The following is a 20,652-nucleotide window of genomic DNA, read 5'->3' as shown; positions in this document are numbered from 1 at the left end:
TAATAATTGACTCATATAAAAAATTTTCTCAAAATAATTGATTGTTTCAATTTTCAAAATATTTATTTTCAATTGTTTTATTTAATTAATACTAATTATTCATTTTCAATTTAATATATTTTATTATACATTTATAATATTATTGATAATATATTATTAAATTGTCTTTTATATATAAATGTGTGTAATTACAACTTTTAATCTCTCAAGATAAATTGATAACTTTTTGCATTGCATTACAAGTTTATATTTAAGGATAAAAATATGCAATACCAAATAAAGTAATTAATCAAGGAACAAAACAAGAAAAAGTATGAGTAAGAAAAACAAGATAAAGTATCTATTATTAAGAAAGTGGTTGCATCTAGTAAATAAAGTGTAAAAAAAAATATATCACATCACCTAAAAAACAACGAAGAATATTTCATACTTATAAAAAATATATATATTTTGGTTCCATATAAATAATAGCAAACTATTTAAATAGCATTGTTAAATAATAGAATTTGAGTTTTATTATATTATGACTTTTATTTTTTTTCAAAATGTATAAATCAAACTAATCAATATTTTGAATATCATTGAGAAAATTAGACATAAAAATTTAAAAAATACTGAATACTTTTTTTACATAAATAGACAAACTAAACATGTAATTTACGACACAATAACAATAAGACTTTTTTAATCTAAATTATTTAATAAGCTGCATAAATAAAAGTTAAAAGAGTATTTTTATACTTAAATTCTTTTTTCCCAACAATTATAGAGATTGTTATAAAGGATATAAGGTCACAAATTTATTAAAGCAGTACTTATGGTTAATTAAGTTACGGTTTGACAAAATTAGTTGATAATTGTTAAACTAATTGAGTGTTTAGTAAAATTAACTGATTTATTAGTTTAAAAAATGTAAAATAATATAAAAGAATACTTTTAATTAAAAATAAATTTTATTAGATTTAAAATATTTTAAAAGTATTAATTTAAAACTATTTACTTTAAAATAAATTATTGTAAAACAAATTATTTACTTTAAAATATTAATTATTTTAAAACTTAAATTATAATAAATAAAATTTTTTTAATCAAATATTTTTTAATTTATTTAGCTAGTTTATTTATTTTAACTATAATAAATAAATTACTTTAAATTACTATTTATTAAAATTATTTTATATTTTAAATTATATAAATTATTTATTTAATTTATTTTAAAATTAAACTTATCTACTTGAAATTATAATAAAATAAATTATAAAGAGTAAAAAGAAAATTAGTTACAATAATAAAGATAAAATTGGAATAAGAAAAAATGATAAGTTCATAAACTATTTGAATTAACGGATTGAAAAACGCTATAATTTATAAACAACAAATTCATAAATGACTATTATTAAACATAATTAATAATTTATAAAATATAAACTCGTTTATTTATCTCACCAAATAAAATTTTATATGAGAGTACGAACAAAAGAATCATCAAATTACTTAATACTTTTACAAGTTTCATTGTATTAATTTGTCCATCTCAAGATGGATGTTGGTTAAAGCTTTTGTATGTATATTAAAAAATAAATAATTAAACGAAAAAGAAATGTTATATTATTAAACTATATATTTTAATTATTAGTGTTTTTTTTGTTATTATAAATAAAATAAACAATATTTTAAAAATGGTATATATAATAATAATTAATTAAATATATTATAGAAGAAAAAAATTAAAATTATGTTAAAATATAATATTGATTTTCATTTTAAGATAAATTTATTCATCGTGAGACGAATGAGAAGTTGTATGGTTCATCTAAAAAGTTAGATATATATATTATAAAACTATTTTAATGGACAATGAGTAAGATCGATAAATTCATCGGTGTCCAATGCCCTCCGACTGATCCTAAAAAACCAGTGCATGTGCTCATATGTAAGTTAGTGCGTTCAAAACCCTCTACCCATGGTCTCTTCATACTTTGGAATATATCGGAAATTTTGAATAAGAAAAAATAAAATTGATAATGATAAAAATTATATAAATAAATTTTAAAACGTATTTATCACACTAAATTTTAAATTTTAAGTTTGATGAGTCTCAATTATTTTCGTGGAGTCCAGAAATGAAGAAATAATTTATATATATTTTTTTAATATAAATTTGGTTGATACATGTATGAATTTCGTGTCCTTTTCTGCCTCAATAGTGTTTATATTCATAAAGAAACTCATACATCAACCAACACATGACATCATTTTATCGTTACAAACATATAATAAATATATCATTTTAATATATATATATATATATATATATATATATATATATATATATATAATTTCTTTTACAATCTCCCACCATTTTCAAAATATTTAAATTTATTATTATGTAAATCTAATAGTTTTAAATAAAGATATCTTAAAATTTGAATTATTACTTAATAAGTTATGTTTCCACTCATCCCCGAATAAGTTGGTAGGTAAATTTTGAATCAACTATTCATTAGAATAAGTGTGCATAATTCACATATAAAATATTAATATAATTGATCGAATTATAAATATGATACATTTGATAAAGTCTTATATCTCATATCATTTTCATGATAATTTAAGAGTCAATTCATTGAACTCTATTAAGCGACCAACTTCATTATTATATAGGTGGATTATATAAGAAATTTACTTATAATCACGCATACCAACAAATGTATGTTATATGTCTATTAAGAATAAACTTCATCCTACTACTTTTATTCTTATGATCCAACTTTTATCATTTGAGGTGTATTTATTGTCAAATATTTCAATGATTTAAAATATATATTTTAAAAAATTTATCTCACAATAACATGACATGGTTAATGTTTCATCCATAAAATGAATGTGTTCATTAAAATTCAACTCGTCAAACTGATATCAATCACGCTAGTATTTCACATGTAAAGAGAATAGAGTTGTGAACTTTTACATACATCTGAGGAGTGTTTGTTGTCATTGTTATAATTTCGAATAATTTTTAAACAACATCTACTATGAATCATATATTGTATTAATCAATAGAAACATTAATCATATTACTAATATGACTCGTGCTAACATGTGTCCTTAGAGTCTTCTCTACATTTATCACCTCCATTTTTTTCATTACCAAAGTTTTCAGAATATAACATCAAAGTTCTGAGAATATAACATAACAATGTGACATTTAGTAAGTCCAAATATTTTTATAGAAACAAAAACCATTTGAAACTATAGAAATAGAGAAGATAAATGAAAAAATATCTTAACTCTTAAGACACATACTAAAAATACTATTTTTTCTTATTAAACTCTGGAATTTTTTTATTAAAATCAAATAGTACAGTAGAATAAGGTTATCAAATACAATACACAAAATATATACATTTGAACATTGAATAAATGTACTAAAAACAAATCTAGAGTATATATTCATAAATTTTCGTTAGCTTTTTTTCTTAAAAAATATTTCTATAATAATTGACTCATTTAAAACAAATTGTCCTAAAATAAAGGATAATTTCAATTTCCAATATATTTATTTTTAATTGTATATTTTAATTAATACTAATTATTTTTTTCAATTCAATATCTTATATAATGCATTTATAATATTATTAATAGTATATTAACAAAATATATTATTAAATTGTCTTTTATATATAATGTGTGTAATTACAACTTTTAATCTTCCGAGATAAATTAATAATTTTTTGCATTGCATTACAAGTTTATATTTAAGATACAAATATGTGATACCAAATAGAGTAATTAATCAAGGAACAAAACAAGGAAAAGTATGAATAAGAAAAACAAGGTGAAGTATCTATTATTAAGAAAGTGGCTGCATCCAGTAGATAGAGTGCCAAAAATAAAAAATAACCTCACCTAAAAAACAAAGAAGAATATTTCATGCTTATATAAAACAAAAAATTGGTTCCATATAAATGATAGCAAACTATTTAAATAGCACTGTTAAATAATATTAGAGTTTGAGTTTTATTATATTATGTTTTTTTTTTCTTTTAAAATGTACAAATCAAACTAATCATTTTCCACGTGTGTGTAAATAAACAAACAAAATATGTAATTCTAATAAATATTTTTAATCTGATAAAGAAAATTTTCTATATTTAAATTTAATAATTGTTTCAATGGATCCATACTTCGTATTTTTTTCATGTAAGTTAAGAAATAAAAATTTGTCTGTTATAAATTTTAAAGAATACTCTTAATTGGACGATTGCCCAACTTTGACACCACAGTTACTAAGCACTATGTGCATATATTAAGGATGAGGTCACAAATTTATTTGAGAGGTACTCATAATTAATTAAGTTTCTATTTGATAAAATTAGTTAATAATTGTTAAATTAATTAAGTGTTTAATAAAATTAACAGTTTAATTAATTTTAAAATGTAAAATGATACCAAAAAAAACATTTTTAATTAAAACAAATTTTAGATTTAAAATATCTTAAAAGTAGTAATTTAAAACTATTTACTTTAAAATAAATTATTTTAAAACAAATTATTTAATTTAAAATATTAATTATTTTAAAACTTAAATTATGATAAATAAATTGTTTATTAATCAATTTTTTTATTTAGCTAGTTTATTTATTGTAAGTATACTAAATAAATTACTTTAAATTATTATTTATTAAAATTATTTTATATTTTAAATTATATGAATTATTTATTTTGGCTATTTAAAAATTTTAAACTTATCTACTTAAAATTATAATAAATAAATTATAAAGAGTAAAAAAAATTGAGTTACAATTATAAACATAAAATCGGAACAAGAAAAAATAATAAGTTCATAAAGTACTTGAATTAGCAGATAAAAAAACATTAAAATTTATAAACTATAAATTTATAAATGACTATTACTAAACATAATTAATAATTTATAAGCTATAAACTCATTTATTTGTCTCATCAATTAAAGTTTTATGTGAGAGTACAAATAAGAGAATCATCAAATTACTTAATATTTTTACAAGTTTCATTGTATTAATTTGTCAACTCACGATGAATGTTGTTTAAATTTTTTGCTTGTATATTAAAAAATAAATAATCAAAAGAAAAAGAAATGTTATATTATCAAACTATATATTTTAATTATTAGTGTTTTTTTTTATTATAAATGTAAAATAAATAATATTCTAAAAATTATGTATATAATAATAATTAATTAAAGGTTTAAATATGTTTTTGGTCCCTGTAAATATAACATTTTTTAATTTTGGTCCTCGTAATTTTTTGTTTTGATTTACATTTCTGTAATATCAAAAAAATTATTTTTGGTCCTTAACATTAAGTGGACGTTACAAAAACTCTCGTTGACAAAAAAAAAAATAGTTTTTGATCCCTAAAAATATAACAGTTTTCAGTTTTAGTCCTTGAAAAATATTTTTTTTGAATTTCATCCCTGCAATATTCAAAAAATTTATTTTTTGTCCTTAAATGAAATACAATAATTTTTATAGTTATTTTTATAAGATACTTTCAAAAATTTATAATTAATTATTTTTAGTTATCTTAATTTGTATAATTATTTAATAACTTATTGCGGAAAGGTTAGTTCAAAGTGCTTGGTAAATTTTTTTATTTTATTTTACTACCTTCGTGGTTAGTTTACAAGTATAAATAGATAAATATTAGTAATAGATATTAAATCTTTGATTTTTTTCTCAATACTATTTAGTATTTATTAACTCACTAATTGAATTATTTATGTAGAACAAGTATTTAGTAAAGTCACTTAATCAACTAATTTAAAAATATAAATTAACATACAAATTGATATTTATTAATAATAAATTTATGTCAAGTAATGTTTAAAATATTTTCACTTCAATAATTTAAAATTTATTAATCTTCTGTTTTATTTATTTATTATTATTAAATTAATTTTCATTTTTTGTTTCAAAAAAAATCACTAATTATTTATTTATTTATACATTAAGTAGTAAAAACATTTACAAATAACATCGAGATTCGGGATTTTTAACTCGAAATATGATATTCAATCTAATAATATTGTTATTTGTTAGTTGATTTAAGCTTTACATTCAAATATATTCAACATATATATATATATATATTAATTCTAGTAACTTTAACAATATAGTTAATAGAAAAACATATATACAACAATAAACATATAATATAATATTATAATTAGAATAAAATTAATATAATATTAACTACAATTATATTAATATAAAATAATGATTAAAATAAATCTATCACCTAATATATATTTTATTTATTTTAAGTTATAACGAACAAAATCTAAAGTGTAAAAGAAGATTTTCGTTAAAATTATAAACATAAATTAACAGAAAAAATAATTAACTATAAATTTTTGGAAGTATCTTATAAATAACTATACAAATTATTGCATTTCATCAGAGACGTCAAGGACAAAAAATAAATTTTTTGAATATTGCAGAGATGAAATTCAAAAAAAATATTTTTCAGGGGCTAAAACTGAAAACTATTATATTTATAAGGACTAAAAATAGTTTCTCTTTATCAATTAATATTTTTGTAATGTCTAATTAACGTTAAAGATATATTTTTTTTTTTATTTACAAGAATGTAAACAAAAAAAAAATTACGAGGACCAAAATCTAAAAAACTTATATTTATAAGAACCAAAAAAATATTTAAATCTTAATTAAACATATCATAGAAGAAATTATTAAAATTATGTTAAAATATAATAGTGACTTTTATTTTAAAATAAATTATTTTACTGAAATAATATTGATCATGAGACGAACTAGTAGGAAGGAGGAAGTAGTCTGTTTCATCTAAAAAGTTAGATATACCTTGTATATTTATAGTTAGCTTCTTGGCTCTATATATATATTATAAAACTATTTTAATGGGCAATGAGTAAGATCGATAAAGAAGGACAATTCGTCGGTGTCCAATGCCCTCCGACAGATCCTATAAACCAGTACATGTGCTCATATGTAAGTTAGTGCGTTCAAAACCCCTCTACCCATGGTATTTTTCATACTTCTCTTTTTTTGATATTGTCATGAGTATACGGAAAGCCTTGAATAAAAAGATAAAATTGATAATGATAAAATTTATACACATAAATTTTAAAGTGTGTTTATCAAACTAAACTTTAAGTTTTAGATTTGATGAGTTTCAATTAATTTCGTGGAATCGAGAAAAAAAAGAAATAATTTATAAATATTTTTGATATAAATTAGATTCTTACAATTATAAATTTTATATTCTTTACTACCTGAATAGTGTTTTTATTCATAGAAAAACTCATATAATTTGATTTAGAAAAAGAACTTCTTTTATTTTTGTATTGAACCAGCACTAGGATAATCAAAACCAGGCGTAAAAAATATAACAAATATATCATTTCAATATATATTTTAAAAATAATCTTCCACTATTTTTAAAATATATAAATATATTATTATGTAAATCTCATAGTTTCTAATAAATATATCTTACGATTTGAATTATTATTTAATAAGTTATATTTTCACTCATCCCCGAATAGGTTGGTTGGTAAGTTTTGAACTAATTATTCATTATAACAAATGTGCATAATTCACACATGAAATATTGATACGGTCCAATTATAAATATGACACATTTGATAAGGTCTTATGTCTCATATCATTTTCATGAGAATTTAAGAGTCAAGTTATTGAACTCTATAAATCGATCAATTTCATTCTCATATAGGTGAATTATATAAAAAATTCACTCATAATCATGCATTCCAACAAATGTATGTTATATGTCTATGAGAAAAACATCATCCTACCACTTTTATTCTTATGGTCCAACTTGTATCCTTTAAAGTGTATTTATTATCAAGTATTTCAATAATTTAAAATATATATTTTGAAAATTTATCTCACAATAGCATGACATGGTTAATGTTTCATCCATAAAAGAAATATGTTCATTGAAACTCAACTCGTCAAACTAACATCAATCATATCAGTATCTCACTTGTAAAGATAAAAGAGTCGTTAACTTTTCGTACCTCTAAAGAGTGTATGTGGTCATTATTATAATTTTGAATAATTTTTAAACAATAGCCACTATAAATCATATATTGTATTGATCAACACAAACATTAATCATATTATTAATATGATCCATGCTAACATGCGTCCTTGAAATCTTCTCCTTTTATCACCTTGAGAATATATCATAATAATGTGACATTTAGTGAGCCCAAATATTTTTATACAAACAAAAACCATTTGAAACTATAGTAATAAAGAAGATAAATGAAAAAATATCTTAACTCTTAAGACACATACTAAAAATACTAATTTTTTTTATTAAACTGGAAAAAATTTGTTAAAAAAAATAATAGTTAAAATTTTAAAATATTGAAAATACAAGTTTAAAAAAAAGTTAAATTTAAATTTTTAAATGATTAACCTATGTCCTATTTTCCTACTAATATTAAACTTCAACATGCCACCTTTATAGTTTCAAAAATCTATTTGAGATTATAATATATTAGTATATACACATTTTTCTTCAAACATATCGTTCCTTAGTTTTGTAAGGGACACGTTACACGCACTCACAAACCAAACAGTCAGAAGTTATATCATTTCGTGGATCTGTATGTTAGATTCTGCAATGTATATTAGGAGTAGGATAATGTTCCATACCAAATAATTAAATTTTATTTGTATGCATTTTAAACAAGTGTTAACCCCTCGATCTTCTAGCCTAATAAGTAATATTACACTCACCCAACCAAATGTACCATCATTAGGAGAAAATTGTCTAACTATTAAGAGAAAAAACAATTGAGATTCAAATTTGTGCATTATATCATAATTGTTAGATCAAAATCAAACTGCATAAATTTTAAGTTTATTATTTTAGATTTTATAAGAAAAAATTAAAATTTATATTAAAATATAAATTATTCAATCTGAATCTAATAACAATAAATTTAGTGACTATAAAAATATATAGTGTTGGTGATGATTATTGCATCAAATATAAATCTCAAAATTAATTATCAAATATGCAATTTGACACTTTCGAATCAAGAAAAATATAATTGCTTCATATGTCTGACAAAGAAGTACGAAAATTGTTGATTTTATTATTTTATTATATGATTGTGATTGTCATCATAAAATAACTATATAATTAATTATATATATTTAATATCAATATAAAATTATTTACATAATGTATATCATTAATATAACAAGTACGAAAGGAAGCAACTTTAATTAATTCAACAAGTGGTCCTAATTTATCCATATATACGTACATTGTAGGTTGGTCCATGGATTCTTATGCATCCGATTCGAAGTTCCAAAATATGTTCATGTGAAATAGTCAATTATTTAAGCATACTTTTTATCTTTCGGTCACTCTGTTCAGTGTAAACTATTATCTGCAATATGGTGAATGGAATGGAATAATTTATCGTGCAGGCTCAAAGGATCGCAATTTAGAACCAATTAAACAAATACTAGAATATATGCGTGTGTCAACTAATAGCCACTAATTAATTTATATAAAGTGGCATATATAATATAAAATAGAATATGTTAATATTCAAACTAAAGCAGACAGTTATACTTTCATTTGGTTCTATAAATTCCGCATTATTTATTCTACAAGTCAGAGGATTGGACGTTTTTTAATGACTCAAATAATTGTGTTAATAGAATCAGAAAAAAAACTCAGCTAGAGGCTAAAGCACTGTGCCAAGAAAAAACAAAGTATATATTCAAGCCAAATAAAACATAGAATCAATAACAGAAAATCGGTAAAATATGAGTTTAATGGTTATTGAATATGCAGTTAGTTTCATAGCATTTTATAATAACAATTTGAGCATTTTAATAATAACATTTTGTTTTGCTGTCACTTATATTCACTCTTTAATCCTTTAAACACCAATGGTCCTTTTATAGACAGAATAATTATTTAAAAAGCAATATTACTTTGATAGATAAAACAATACAAATAACTTATCATATTTTGTTTAATTTTAGTGTTGTGTTTGATGAATCAACAAAATATAATAAGTTAATAGAACTCTATCTTATCTAGTCTAATTGGATTAAAAACTATAATGATATGATAAAAGCAGTATTTTATTCAATTACTTTTATAAAATATAATTTAAAATATAAATATAAAAAATTTATAAAATATAATCTAAAATATAAAAATATAAATTTAATCAAATATAAATATAAAATTCATTAATAGAATTTAAACTTAAAAAAAATATATTATAATTAATTTAAAAAATGTTTATGATTTTATCACAAGGATAGTTTTGTCTTTTTATATAATTTAATAGATTACTATTCAACATTATAAAAATATGAAAATTAATTGAAATTTTATAATAAATATAATTTGTTTACAAGGATATTTTTCATATTTACATATAATATATATCATATCTTTATTTATATTCTAACAAATAAAAGAATTATTTATTTACTCATGATTTTTTAAAAATTTAAATTATTTATTTAGTAGTATTAATGATAGTTTTAAATATAAAACTATTTTCACTACTTATTTAATTTTTTTGTATTTTTTTGTTAATTTATAATTTTTAAAATATAATAAGTTAATTTAAAAAAACTAGTATGTACTTGTTTACTGTGATAATTTTGTTATTTAAATATAAAATATATTATATTAATGAAATGTGAATCAAATACATGACAAAATAAAAATATTGTTATTTTGTTGGTTATCACGTGTGTAACAAATACATGTTAAGATAATGTTTATCATGTTAGTGTCATATCTTATCATATTATATTCTAACCCAATTTTATATCATATCACTATATATCTTATCATGCACATTAAATGGACCATAAGTTGATTGATCCAATAAGATTGATCGACAAGTTGGCTCATCTTCGACCTTCATCATACACATGAGTTCAATTTTTCTTATTGGGATAATGTCGAGTCACCTTAAAATATCTCGGTCTTTTATGGTGACTTACGATAATATTTGAATAAAGGCTCACTTATTGTATATCTTATATTAACATAAATAAAAGACTAAATTATACCTGTGGTCCCTTAACTTAATTTTATTTAACGTTTTAGTCTTTTATCTTTTTTTTTTCTCTATCGATTTAGTCATTTATTTTAATTTTAAGTGACAATTTGATATTTGATATTTTAAAATGTCAACAATGTTATTCTTTTTTTTTTTACACAAAAAATATAATGCAAATAAAATGCATAACTCAAATATACTCATATTTTCATCTCCAATAACATCAAATAAAGAATGAAAATATGAGTTTATTTAAAGATTGAAGTTATGAATTTGATTAAATTTGTATTTTATTGAAGATAATAATGAATTTTATGGGTTTTGTTTGAAATTTTTGATCATTTTTTAAAAAATTTTGTAAAAAAAAAAAAAGGACAACATTATTGACATTTTAAAACATAAAATATCAAATTGTCACTTAAAATTAAACTAAAGGACCAACTCAAGAAAGAAAAAAAGATAAAAAGACTAAAACGTTAACTGAAATTAAGTTAAGGGACCATATGTGCAATTTAACCTAAATAAAAAGTATCAAATTTGGTAAAATAATATGTGAATTTATTCAAATTTCTACTAAGAGATGTATTACATTTTGTATTTGGTAGATTTTGAGTAGAATTATCTCTGATAGAAAAATTTATGAGAAATCAAAATAAATAAATAAAATAAATAATTAAATCGTTACTCATATTAGCAACCTTTTTATGAAATCTTTTATTTTTGAACTCTCTCATGAACAGACTCAAGATGAGTGTCTTGTTTTTGATCAACCAGATGGTTTCTTAGAAAAGAGGTCGTGTATTTTGGAATTTCTATTTGTACAAAAGTAAATAGGCTTAAATACACTTTTTTTCTACGAAGTTTTTCAATTGTATGATTTCATTCTTTAATTTCAAATGAGCAATTTTAACTATAAATTTTTTAATTGTGCAATTTTGTCTCTTGTAGTTTCAAATGAATGATTTTACTTCATCACATTTATCTCATTTCTAATTTCATAATTTCCACTATTTTTTAAAAAATAAAATGTTGATGTGTCATTATTTAATTTAGAAAATAATTAAAAATTGCAAGTTACATGTATCAAACAACCTTTAAATTTATTCATCAAGATAACTATTGCAACAATTTAGCTCCGAAATAAATTAAAGAGTGTATTTGCACTATTCTAAAGCAAACGAAAACTTGTAGAATTACATTATTCCTCGTCGCAATTAGTAAGTTATGAGATGTTTACATTCTCACTTATGTTGAGTTTAGAATTCTACATTCTTTAAGGAGTTTGAATGACTCCATTTTTTGTTGTTATTTAAAATTTAGTGTATCTAGTAAATTGTTGTGTGACTTTCTTTTATGGATGTTCGGATTTTACATATTTTTGTTTGCTTGAAATTAGTGAAAATACATTTGTCTTTTATTTCTTTTTGAGTTTCCTTTTATTTTTAAATGAATTCGAATTGTCATAATAATTATCTTGATGAATAAATTTCAACGACTTATGTATTATTTTTTCTTTCTAATCATTTTTAAATTAAATAGTGTCACGTTAGGAATTTTTTTTAAAAAGATCGAGGACTATTAAATCAGAAAATGAGAACTAAAATCTCTCTCATTTAAAATTAAAAGAGACAAAATTGCAATTGAAAAATTTAAAAATAAAATAGTTCATTTAAAATTAGGAGAAAAAAATTGCACATTAAGAAAATTGAGGAGAAAAAGTACCTTTTAAGTCAAATAAATATTGCATTCAATTAAAAAACTGTTTATGTTACTACAATTCAAATATAACTTTAGTGTACTGATCGCTGGTAGTTTAATTTTCGCTCTTCAAAAATTATCACAATGTATAATTGTTAAATATAGTAGTTATATTTAGTTAGATATGATTTAAAGTATTTAGAAGTTAGTTAAGATTATGTGGAATTTGTTAAATTAGTTATATTAAGAACATTATATAAAAGTATATCATTCTCTAATTATATCATAATTCTTTACATTATCATTTCAAGTTTTATAATTCTCTTTCATTGTTTAGCTCTTTCTTAAATTCAACTATGATTCTCAATATGATTCACATTATCAAAACAATAATTATTCCGTTATATTCTTTCTCAAAATTTTTTGAAAATAAATTTCATTGATTCATTTTTACTTTCTTTTTTTAATTGAATTCTTGAAATTTCCGATCAAGTTTGTGATTCGTTTTAGTTTCCTTCTTATAATTTCTATTTATTTTTTCTCTTATGTTTATTCTTTCAAACCACAACAAAGTCTATTCCTTAATGGTCTTTGTTGATGTAAGTCTCTTCTTTTTTATTGTTGTTGGACTTGATTGAGAAGAAGTTGAAGTTTGAATAAAGTTATCTTTGCCTTTCAACTCTTATCGAACTTCTAATGCAAGCTTCAACAAATGATGGTTATGGTTCATCCAAAATTTTCTTGGTTAAGGGAAAGATAAAAATATTACTGCGTGTGAATTCGATATTTGGATAAAGACTAAAGCAAGGAGTTTTAATAATTGCAAAATGTGTTGCATTGATATCTTGATGTGGTTATTTGTGTATTTCGGTTTGTTTAAGTGTCAAAGTAGACAAAACAAATTATTTTTCACATCTTTATTAATATAAAAAAAAAAATTTGTTGCAATTCCTGGTACACTCCAAAATTCGGTGGTATGCTTATTTTATTTATAATCATTATTGACTTTTTGATATGATTCCAAATAATAGTTAAACATTTTATCTTTCTCTGTATCGTTAGTTAAACATTTGTAATTATATATGTTTCTATCTGTGAGACTAAATCAATTATCGTTCTCTTTAAAAAGTATAAACTAATAATTCTCATGGTCTCTATGATTGAGACAATAACTCAACCAATAAAAATAAAATAAAATATCACTCAAAACTCAATTTAATTTAAAAATAAATAACACGAATCAAATTATTATTTCAAATATAAAAATAAAAAGAAAATTCTCAAGTAAAAAGACGAGAAAAAACTGTTAAATTATATCTCCAAAATATATTTTGGATTGTTGTCAAAGTTTCGAATGACTTATAATTAATTACCGGTTGGCTATACAATAATGATGAATCTTATACTTCCACTTTTTGAAGTAACTTGGCGCTTAATTTGGTATACAGAAACATTGACATGTAGTTGAAAGTCGTAAACACCGTAACAGGTGGAGGGATATGTGAAGGAAGTCTTCGATTTGTAGTTGAAACTCGTAGTTACTTGTTGCAATCAGCATAAGTGGTGGCGCACAATTACTGTAATTAGTAATTTCATTGAAGAAATAATTAATATGAAAAGAACATAACATCACGTGGACATCAAATCAATGGATCAAACACCACACGACATGCGCTGGTGCAACAATATTCACCAGCTGACTACACTAGTAGCTATAGTTCCTTGTCTTACGCCTAAACTTACACATTGCTCGACATTCGGTACCATGTCCCATGTGCACTAAACATCAATTTATCTTGTCTTTGTCTCAATATTAATCGATATTGAGAAAGGAGCTTGTACCCAAAAAAAAAAAAAAAAAAGAAGAAGCAAAATGGAAGCACGTAAGCGTGTCACACATAGTGTTAAACGATTAAAGGTTAATAAAAAGACTATTTGATGGACACCACTTTACAATTTTAGATATTTATATGTCAATTTTAAAAATAAAATATTATTTTGATTCACATTTACAATTTCAAAAATTAATTTCTAGTCGGTTCACTCTAAATTTATCTTGTTGGACAATTATTTCCTTGTATTGTGTGTGAAATCATAAGAGCACATTCAATAATAATTCAATCTATATGATTTAAGTGGGTTCCAATCGATGGTGATGGTGATGTTGAGTATTGAATTTTCGTCTCGCGTAGAGTTACATCAAAGAGATAAGAAGAAAGAAAATATTGTTCTTGTTTTTTCACTCTTGTAACTGTAAAACCTCAAATGAGTTTTCGACAACACGTTTTGGACACATGATTTTTCGTTTTTAACGGTTGGACAAAAACAAGTATGATGTTGAAATAGAAGTATATCATGATAGCTGCAATTTTAAGTATTTTCATTTTCTTGTTCTCATTTGAAAGTATTTGTGCATCGTTCAGTCTCTTAAACTTTTGTTTCATTACGGTTGAACTATTTCGTTAATCTAAACTACCCATAATTTTTACTATTTATTTTGTGGGGTTTCCACTACAAAACCTTAACATCTTTTTGCATTTGATTTGTTGTGTATGATGTCATATATTTGTTTATAGTACTCAAAGATTCTTACAAGTTGAGACAATTTTGTTTCCCCTACCTAAAGCTTTGCTGTTGTGTTAATATTTTATTCCTCCCCCTCTAAGTTGTAGCTGAAAAGAAAAGTCACGTATTTTCTCGATGATTTTCTTCATTATTATTTTTATCTGTTCACATAAATTCTAATGGATCTCCTCAGACCAATAAAGATTTTATTTGGGACATGTCCCAAGCAGATTCTTGAAATACTTTGATAAACCAATTATATAAATTATTAATCACCGTATTAATTTTTTTATAAATATAGACCAAAGAAACCGTCCCAGACTCTCTCATCAGCATTTTATAGTCATCTACAATTAAACCAATAGCAACAATAAAATTTCATGATACAACTTAAGATTGTTGATATCACTTTATCAGACAACAATTAATACATCATCAAGTCAAACACATTCATTTGAGTAACTAATTACAATTTGGGAGCACTAAATATTAAAATAATATCACACATTTCTTAGGCATCACCTTAGAAATCTTCCCAATTTGCTCTAATATACAGAACTTATAAAATTTATAATGAAGTTTCATTCCAAAACCGACAACTACTGAACTCCATATCATGGCACTTAGGTTATATAAGTATAATATAATCAATTGATTTAAATTTTTTTTTTTTTTTTGTAGTTCTTTAAGTTTATACATGCGGCCTTTTAATTTTGAGATTTTTTTCGGATTACATTTATGAAATGTAAAAATCTAATCCAAATAGTATAATGATTCAAACTAATTTGCAAGTTCATGTTATATTATTTTAACGATCATATATTTTTAATTAATTTTAATATGAAAGACATATTATTGCAACATTTAATAAAGTTTCTAAAGATCATATACTTTTAATTGTACAAATTATTGTTGAAAGTAAGACAAATGACTAATGTTGCAATCACGTAAAAAAAGAGAAACTTAAATAATTTAAGCAAAATCTTAATTAAACTTAAATGGTTGTAAAATTTTACACTAACCACGTTGAAAATTTAATGTCTTATTTACCACTAAGTTTCTGGTGTTCCTTGACTCCATTGTTTCATTGTTTTAATCGTAATTAGCAGACAGAGGGCTTAGTCCTGTCAGTGTAAATTGACTAGGACATAATAAACTTTGACAACACTAGCATTACAAATTTGTGATCAACAATTTCAGCATAGGTCGCTATCTAATTTATTTGATGGAAAACTGTCCAACAAATACCGTCCATAAAATTCTCTAACTTGAAGGTTTCACCAGACACCAGGCCCCATATGTAAATAGTTGGCACATAACAAATTAGACATTTTCATTCAAAAAAAAAGTTGGTGTCGTGCATGATTGCTAAATATTGAAAAGCCATCAGTTACAGTTTACACAAGCAACAAAGATTACTCTTGAGCCGTTGGACTTATGTTTTCTCAAAAACCTCTGATTTTTGTTTGGATCGGCTAATTTAGGAGTGTTTTTTTATACGTTCAGATTGATAAATATAAACATGTATTTGAAAACATAAGCGGCGGGAGAAGAAACTGCTTCGTTGGAATGCAAATGAATCCATATTTATATTTGAAAATAAAGAGGACGGTAGAAGAAATGTCTTTTTGAAATGCAAATGCCTAATGAGGTATGTAATATGCTATTTCTAACGCACTTTTTTTATGGATTGAAATTCATAGTCCCACCAAATTTAATACTCAAGTCACATAAGTTAGTCAAATCTATTTTTAAAATAGTTAAGCTAATTTAAATTTCAACTAAAATAAAGTAGTGTGATAGACAAAGTGTTAAAAATTGTGTTACTAGTGCAAGTTTGCAATGTTTATGGATTGAGAAATTCGAGTTCCACCTATACCGTGTTATCTTCTACGACAACAATGATGACCTGGATTTTCGGCTGCAAATGAATCATGCTGTTAGGAAATTTAAACTGTTAGGTAATTAAAGATTAGATAGATAACTTTAGCAAATAAGAAATTGAAAAACCCAACCATGTGTTTTTTATAGATAGCTTTCGACCGAAAACATTTCCATTTTTGATTATGTTACCTACCAAATAGTAAGAATTGGATTTAGTCAGTAGACGTGAATTAGACAAATAAAAAAAAGAATTACATTATTGCTCGCTCATATTTTCAACTGATTGCCTTACATCAATTTCATGGGTGTACCACAACTGCAAAGCAGCAGTCATTAACACCCACAAGTAAAAAAATGTGGAGGAGAAAAAAACAGAAAAACTAAGATGTAATTTGAATTTCGTCGGAGAGATGATCAGGAGAAATTTGGCCAAAGATGTCAGGACAGGAATCCCAGTCTCCTTTTTCTCGAGCCTCCCAATACCCTCCAATGTAGCGGTATGATCCACTCGCTTTGTCCTTAGCAAACCATCGCGGTTTCCAGCCACTCTCTTGCATCTTCCGGGCCTGACAATCATTCAAACAAATATAAGATTAATCACTACAGGAAACTATAAAAAACTTGGCAAATAAGGATATGACATGAGATTCAGTTGCATATTAGTTATTTCAATTTCCTCCCCAAAAGGCATCTTATGAAGATTTTACTACTTCATCTAATATATACACACTCAAATATGCAAATCCCCTACAATGAGGTATCTACTGATAATAAAGAGTATAAGCTGCAGTTTTGGTCGAGTTGGTAAGTCAAAATTGACAGATGGTAAAAAGTCCTTTGTCTTTTTCTATTTCCCCGTGAAGAATCCTTTCCTAACTACATAGAAAAAATAATTGACGACTACTTGAATCAAATATAAAATTGTTCTGCATGCAAGAGAATTTGCAAATAGAGATTTTTCAACTTAAGCTACTTTGAGTCCTTCAACTTAAGCTACTTTGAGTCTTTGACAGTTCCATAGACAGAGAAAGTTATGAAGCACCGAGATGCTCCAGATCTCTGGAAGTACCAACCTACAAATGAAACCATAAAAGCAAAGACAAGGGATCACAAAATGTAAAAGTCACCTGCCGTTGCCGCTGCTCTAGCCGTAACTTTTCTGAATTTGCCATCTCATACTCCCCATTTTCTAAATACCGTTGGTCTGGTCTTAACCTGGAATCTGTAGGCGGCAATTTCTCCTGAGTATTCACAAACAAATTCCAATTAATGTCCAGGAAAATACCAAAATCATGGCAAACAAACACACACACACAACAATATGCACAGTGAGAAGATGGGGCTATTTGTTCTATTTTTTCAGAATTTCTTGCTACATTCAAATGATCCATACTTCACCTTTGTAAGCCAACTCCAACTTAACCACATGCATACGTAAGCACAAATTGCAGAGGAAATTTTTTTTATGGATTTTTTTTCTTAAAATGCACACACACTTGTGGCAACACAATTAGATAAAAAAAACAGACCTTCAATCCAGGGGTAAGTTCATTTAACGTGATGGCAAAGCGAGTGAAGTTATATCTAGTGGGAAACATGGGAGGCTTGCTTCGCTTCCAGAGTAGATGGGCGTCTGACAAAGATTCATGACTTTTCCCCTTCCCGTTGTAGTCTCCATTAACATAATGCATGCTTTCATCCCATTTTCCGAACAAGGTCGATACTGTTTTGCCGTTCCTATCTTGGACTATACCATGAACCTAAAAAGGCAGGCATACCGAATAATAAAGGACAACCTTCTTCCACAAATTTATACATATCAAGTATTATAGTAAGATGGTATTGGAAAATGATATCTAATAGCAAATGCCTATTTTCTTTTCTTTTTTTTCTGAAATTATTATCTGAGCATTGGTGCAAATACAAAGTGTGTGCATATGAAGTTTATAAAATAAGACACTGGGCATTATACAAACCAAAGAGTAAGGCCAACATAATATCATATATAAAGGATATATTATTATAACAAAAATCCATGCAACATATGTAAAGCACCTGATGAGGATTTCGATCAATTATTGATTGTTCCTTGAATTTCAGCTTACAAGAGTACTCTTGGTTTCCCTCTATACGCATCGTACCATAGTGATCACAGTAAAGCTTTCCCAATATGAGATTGTATATTGATGTCGTAACCTGAAAGGAAAAGTCCATTACGGTTTACTGGTTTAAAACCAAACCAGGGCACAACAGCCGCAAAGTAGTTAAAACATACCTTGCTCCACTGGAAAACTTCCCCATCATCAAATTCCAAAGTCAAAGTACCAACAGGGTCAAGCTGAATTGACCGTCCCCAAAATTTGCTTTTTAAGTTGCTATCCCCCCAAAATTTCCAACCCGTACCCTCACAGTGACATGCAACTATCATAGGGTGATGGCTGACCTGAGAGGAAGCAGAAATATTAATAATTTCATATAGAGAACATAGATTAAAAAAAGCAAAATCGTATCTCCAAATTAAATTAAAAATAAAAAAATCATGCTCATAGGGTTGTTTGGAACTAACGGACTCAATTACACCTTTTATTCATGAAATAAAAAGTGTAGTTTCTAAAACTCTCATCCTCCATATTGGGAACACAGTTCCTATCAAACAGAAGCAAAGTGGATGCAACTTCGTAGAATCCAAATATGTAAGAATTAGCACATACAATTTTTATCAAATAAGTTATTCAATAAACCCTTGTTTTAACTTCAAATTACAAAAAGAAAAACTGCATGTCCACACAACAGTGTGTATGTGGAAGAAACCAATAACCCAACCCCGTGAAATTAGAAAGAAAAGTTAGAGGAAGAACTGTCATGATTTTATTGACTTGTTCAGAGGTAATATACTCACAATATCACTATGTAGGGTAAAATGATACCTTCTCTGAGAAAAAACGAAGGCCTTTATCTGGATAATTAGCCTCATAGGTTTCCCCAAGTAATGGATTAAATGGTTTGCAAATTCTTCCTTCGGTTGAAGCATAGGCAGATACAGCAAAAGCAGCGACATAGAGAATCCTCATGAGTCTATCTCCCTGCATGGCAACTCCAATTAGTTAAAAAAGGGAAGAACGCACCAATACTGCATTGAGAGGCTAAATAGGTAGAAAAATTCAAAATTGCGCAGCATTATCTGAAACATTTTTCTTATATCACATTGAAGCGCTCATAATTTCCTTAACATGGCAAAGCACTACAAACCTGTCACCCAAATCCAGACTTACCCTTTTTCCCCACTCATAAGCTTGGTCCAGCAAATATGAATACTCCATTTCTTCAAAACACTTTTGAAGCGAGGAGAGAGGCTCATTAAAATAAACAGGAAGGCAAACTTTTGTTAGATCTTTCCC

General features: G+C 24.7%; 1 protein-coding gene across 1 annotated transcript in view; it reads right to left on the bottom strand.

Moving 5' to 3' along the window:
* Positions 1-17,484: 17,484 nt before the first annotated feature.
* Positions 17,485-20,652, bottom strand: part of LOC101508361 (oxysterol-binding protein-related protein 1C-like) — a 6,473-nt gene continuing 3,305 nt past the window's right edge. The window contains 7 exon segments of the mRNA XM_012715920.3: positions 17,485-17,820; positions 18,382-18,495; positions 18,784-19,014; positions 19,310-19,450; positions 19,530-19,697; positions 20,182-20,337; positions 20,527-20,652. The exon segment at positions 20,527-20,652 is cut by the window's right edge and continues 9 nt beyond it. Coding sequence (XP_012571374.1) covers positions 17,635-17,820; positions 18,382-18,495; positions 18,784-19,014; positions 19,310-19,450; positions 19,530-19,697; positions 20,182-20,337; positions 20,527-20,652 — 1,122 coding nt within the window. The 3' untranslated portion in view covers positions 17,485-17,634.

Source organism: Cicer arietinum, chromosome 5 (assembly GCF_000331145.2).
Source record: "Cicer arietinum cultivar CDC Frontier isolate Library 1 chromosome 5, Cicar.CDCFrontier_v2.0, whole genome shotgun sequence".
Lineage (NCBI taxonomy): Eukaryota > Viridiplantae > Streptophyta > Magnoliopsida > Fabales > Fabaceae > Cicer > Cicer arietinum.
The sequence above is the reverse complement of the archived record's forward strand: the minus strand, read 5'-3'. Positions and strand labels throughout refer to the sequence as shown.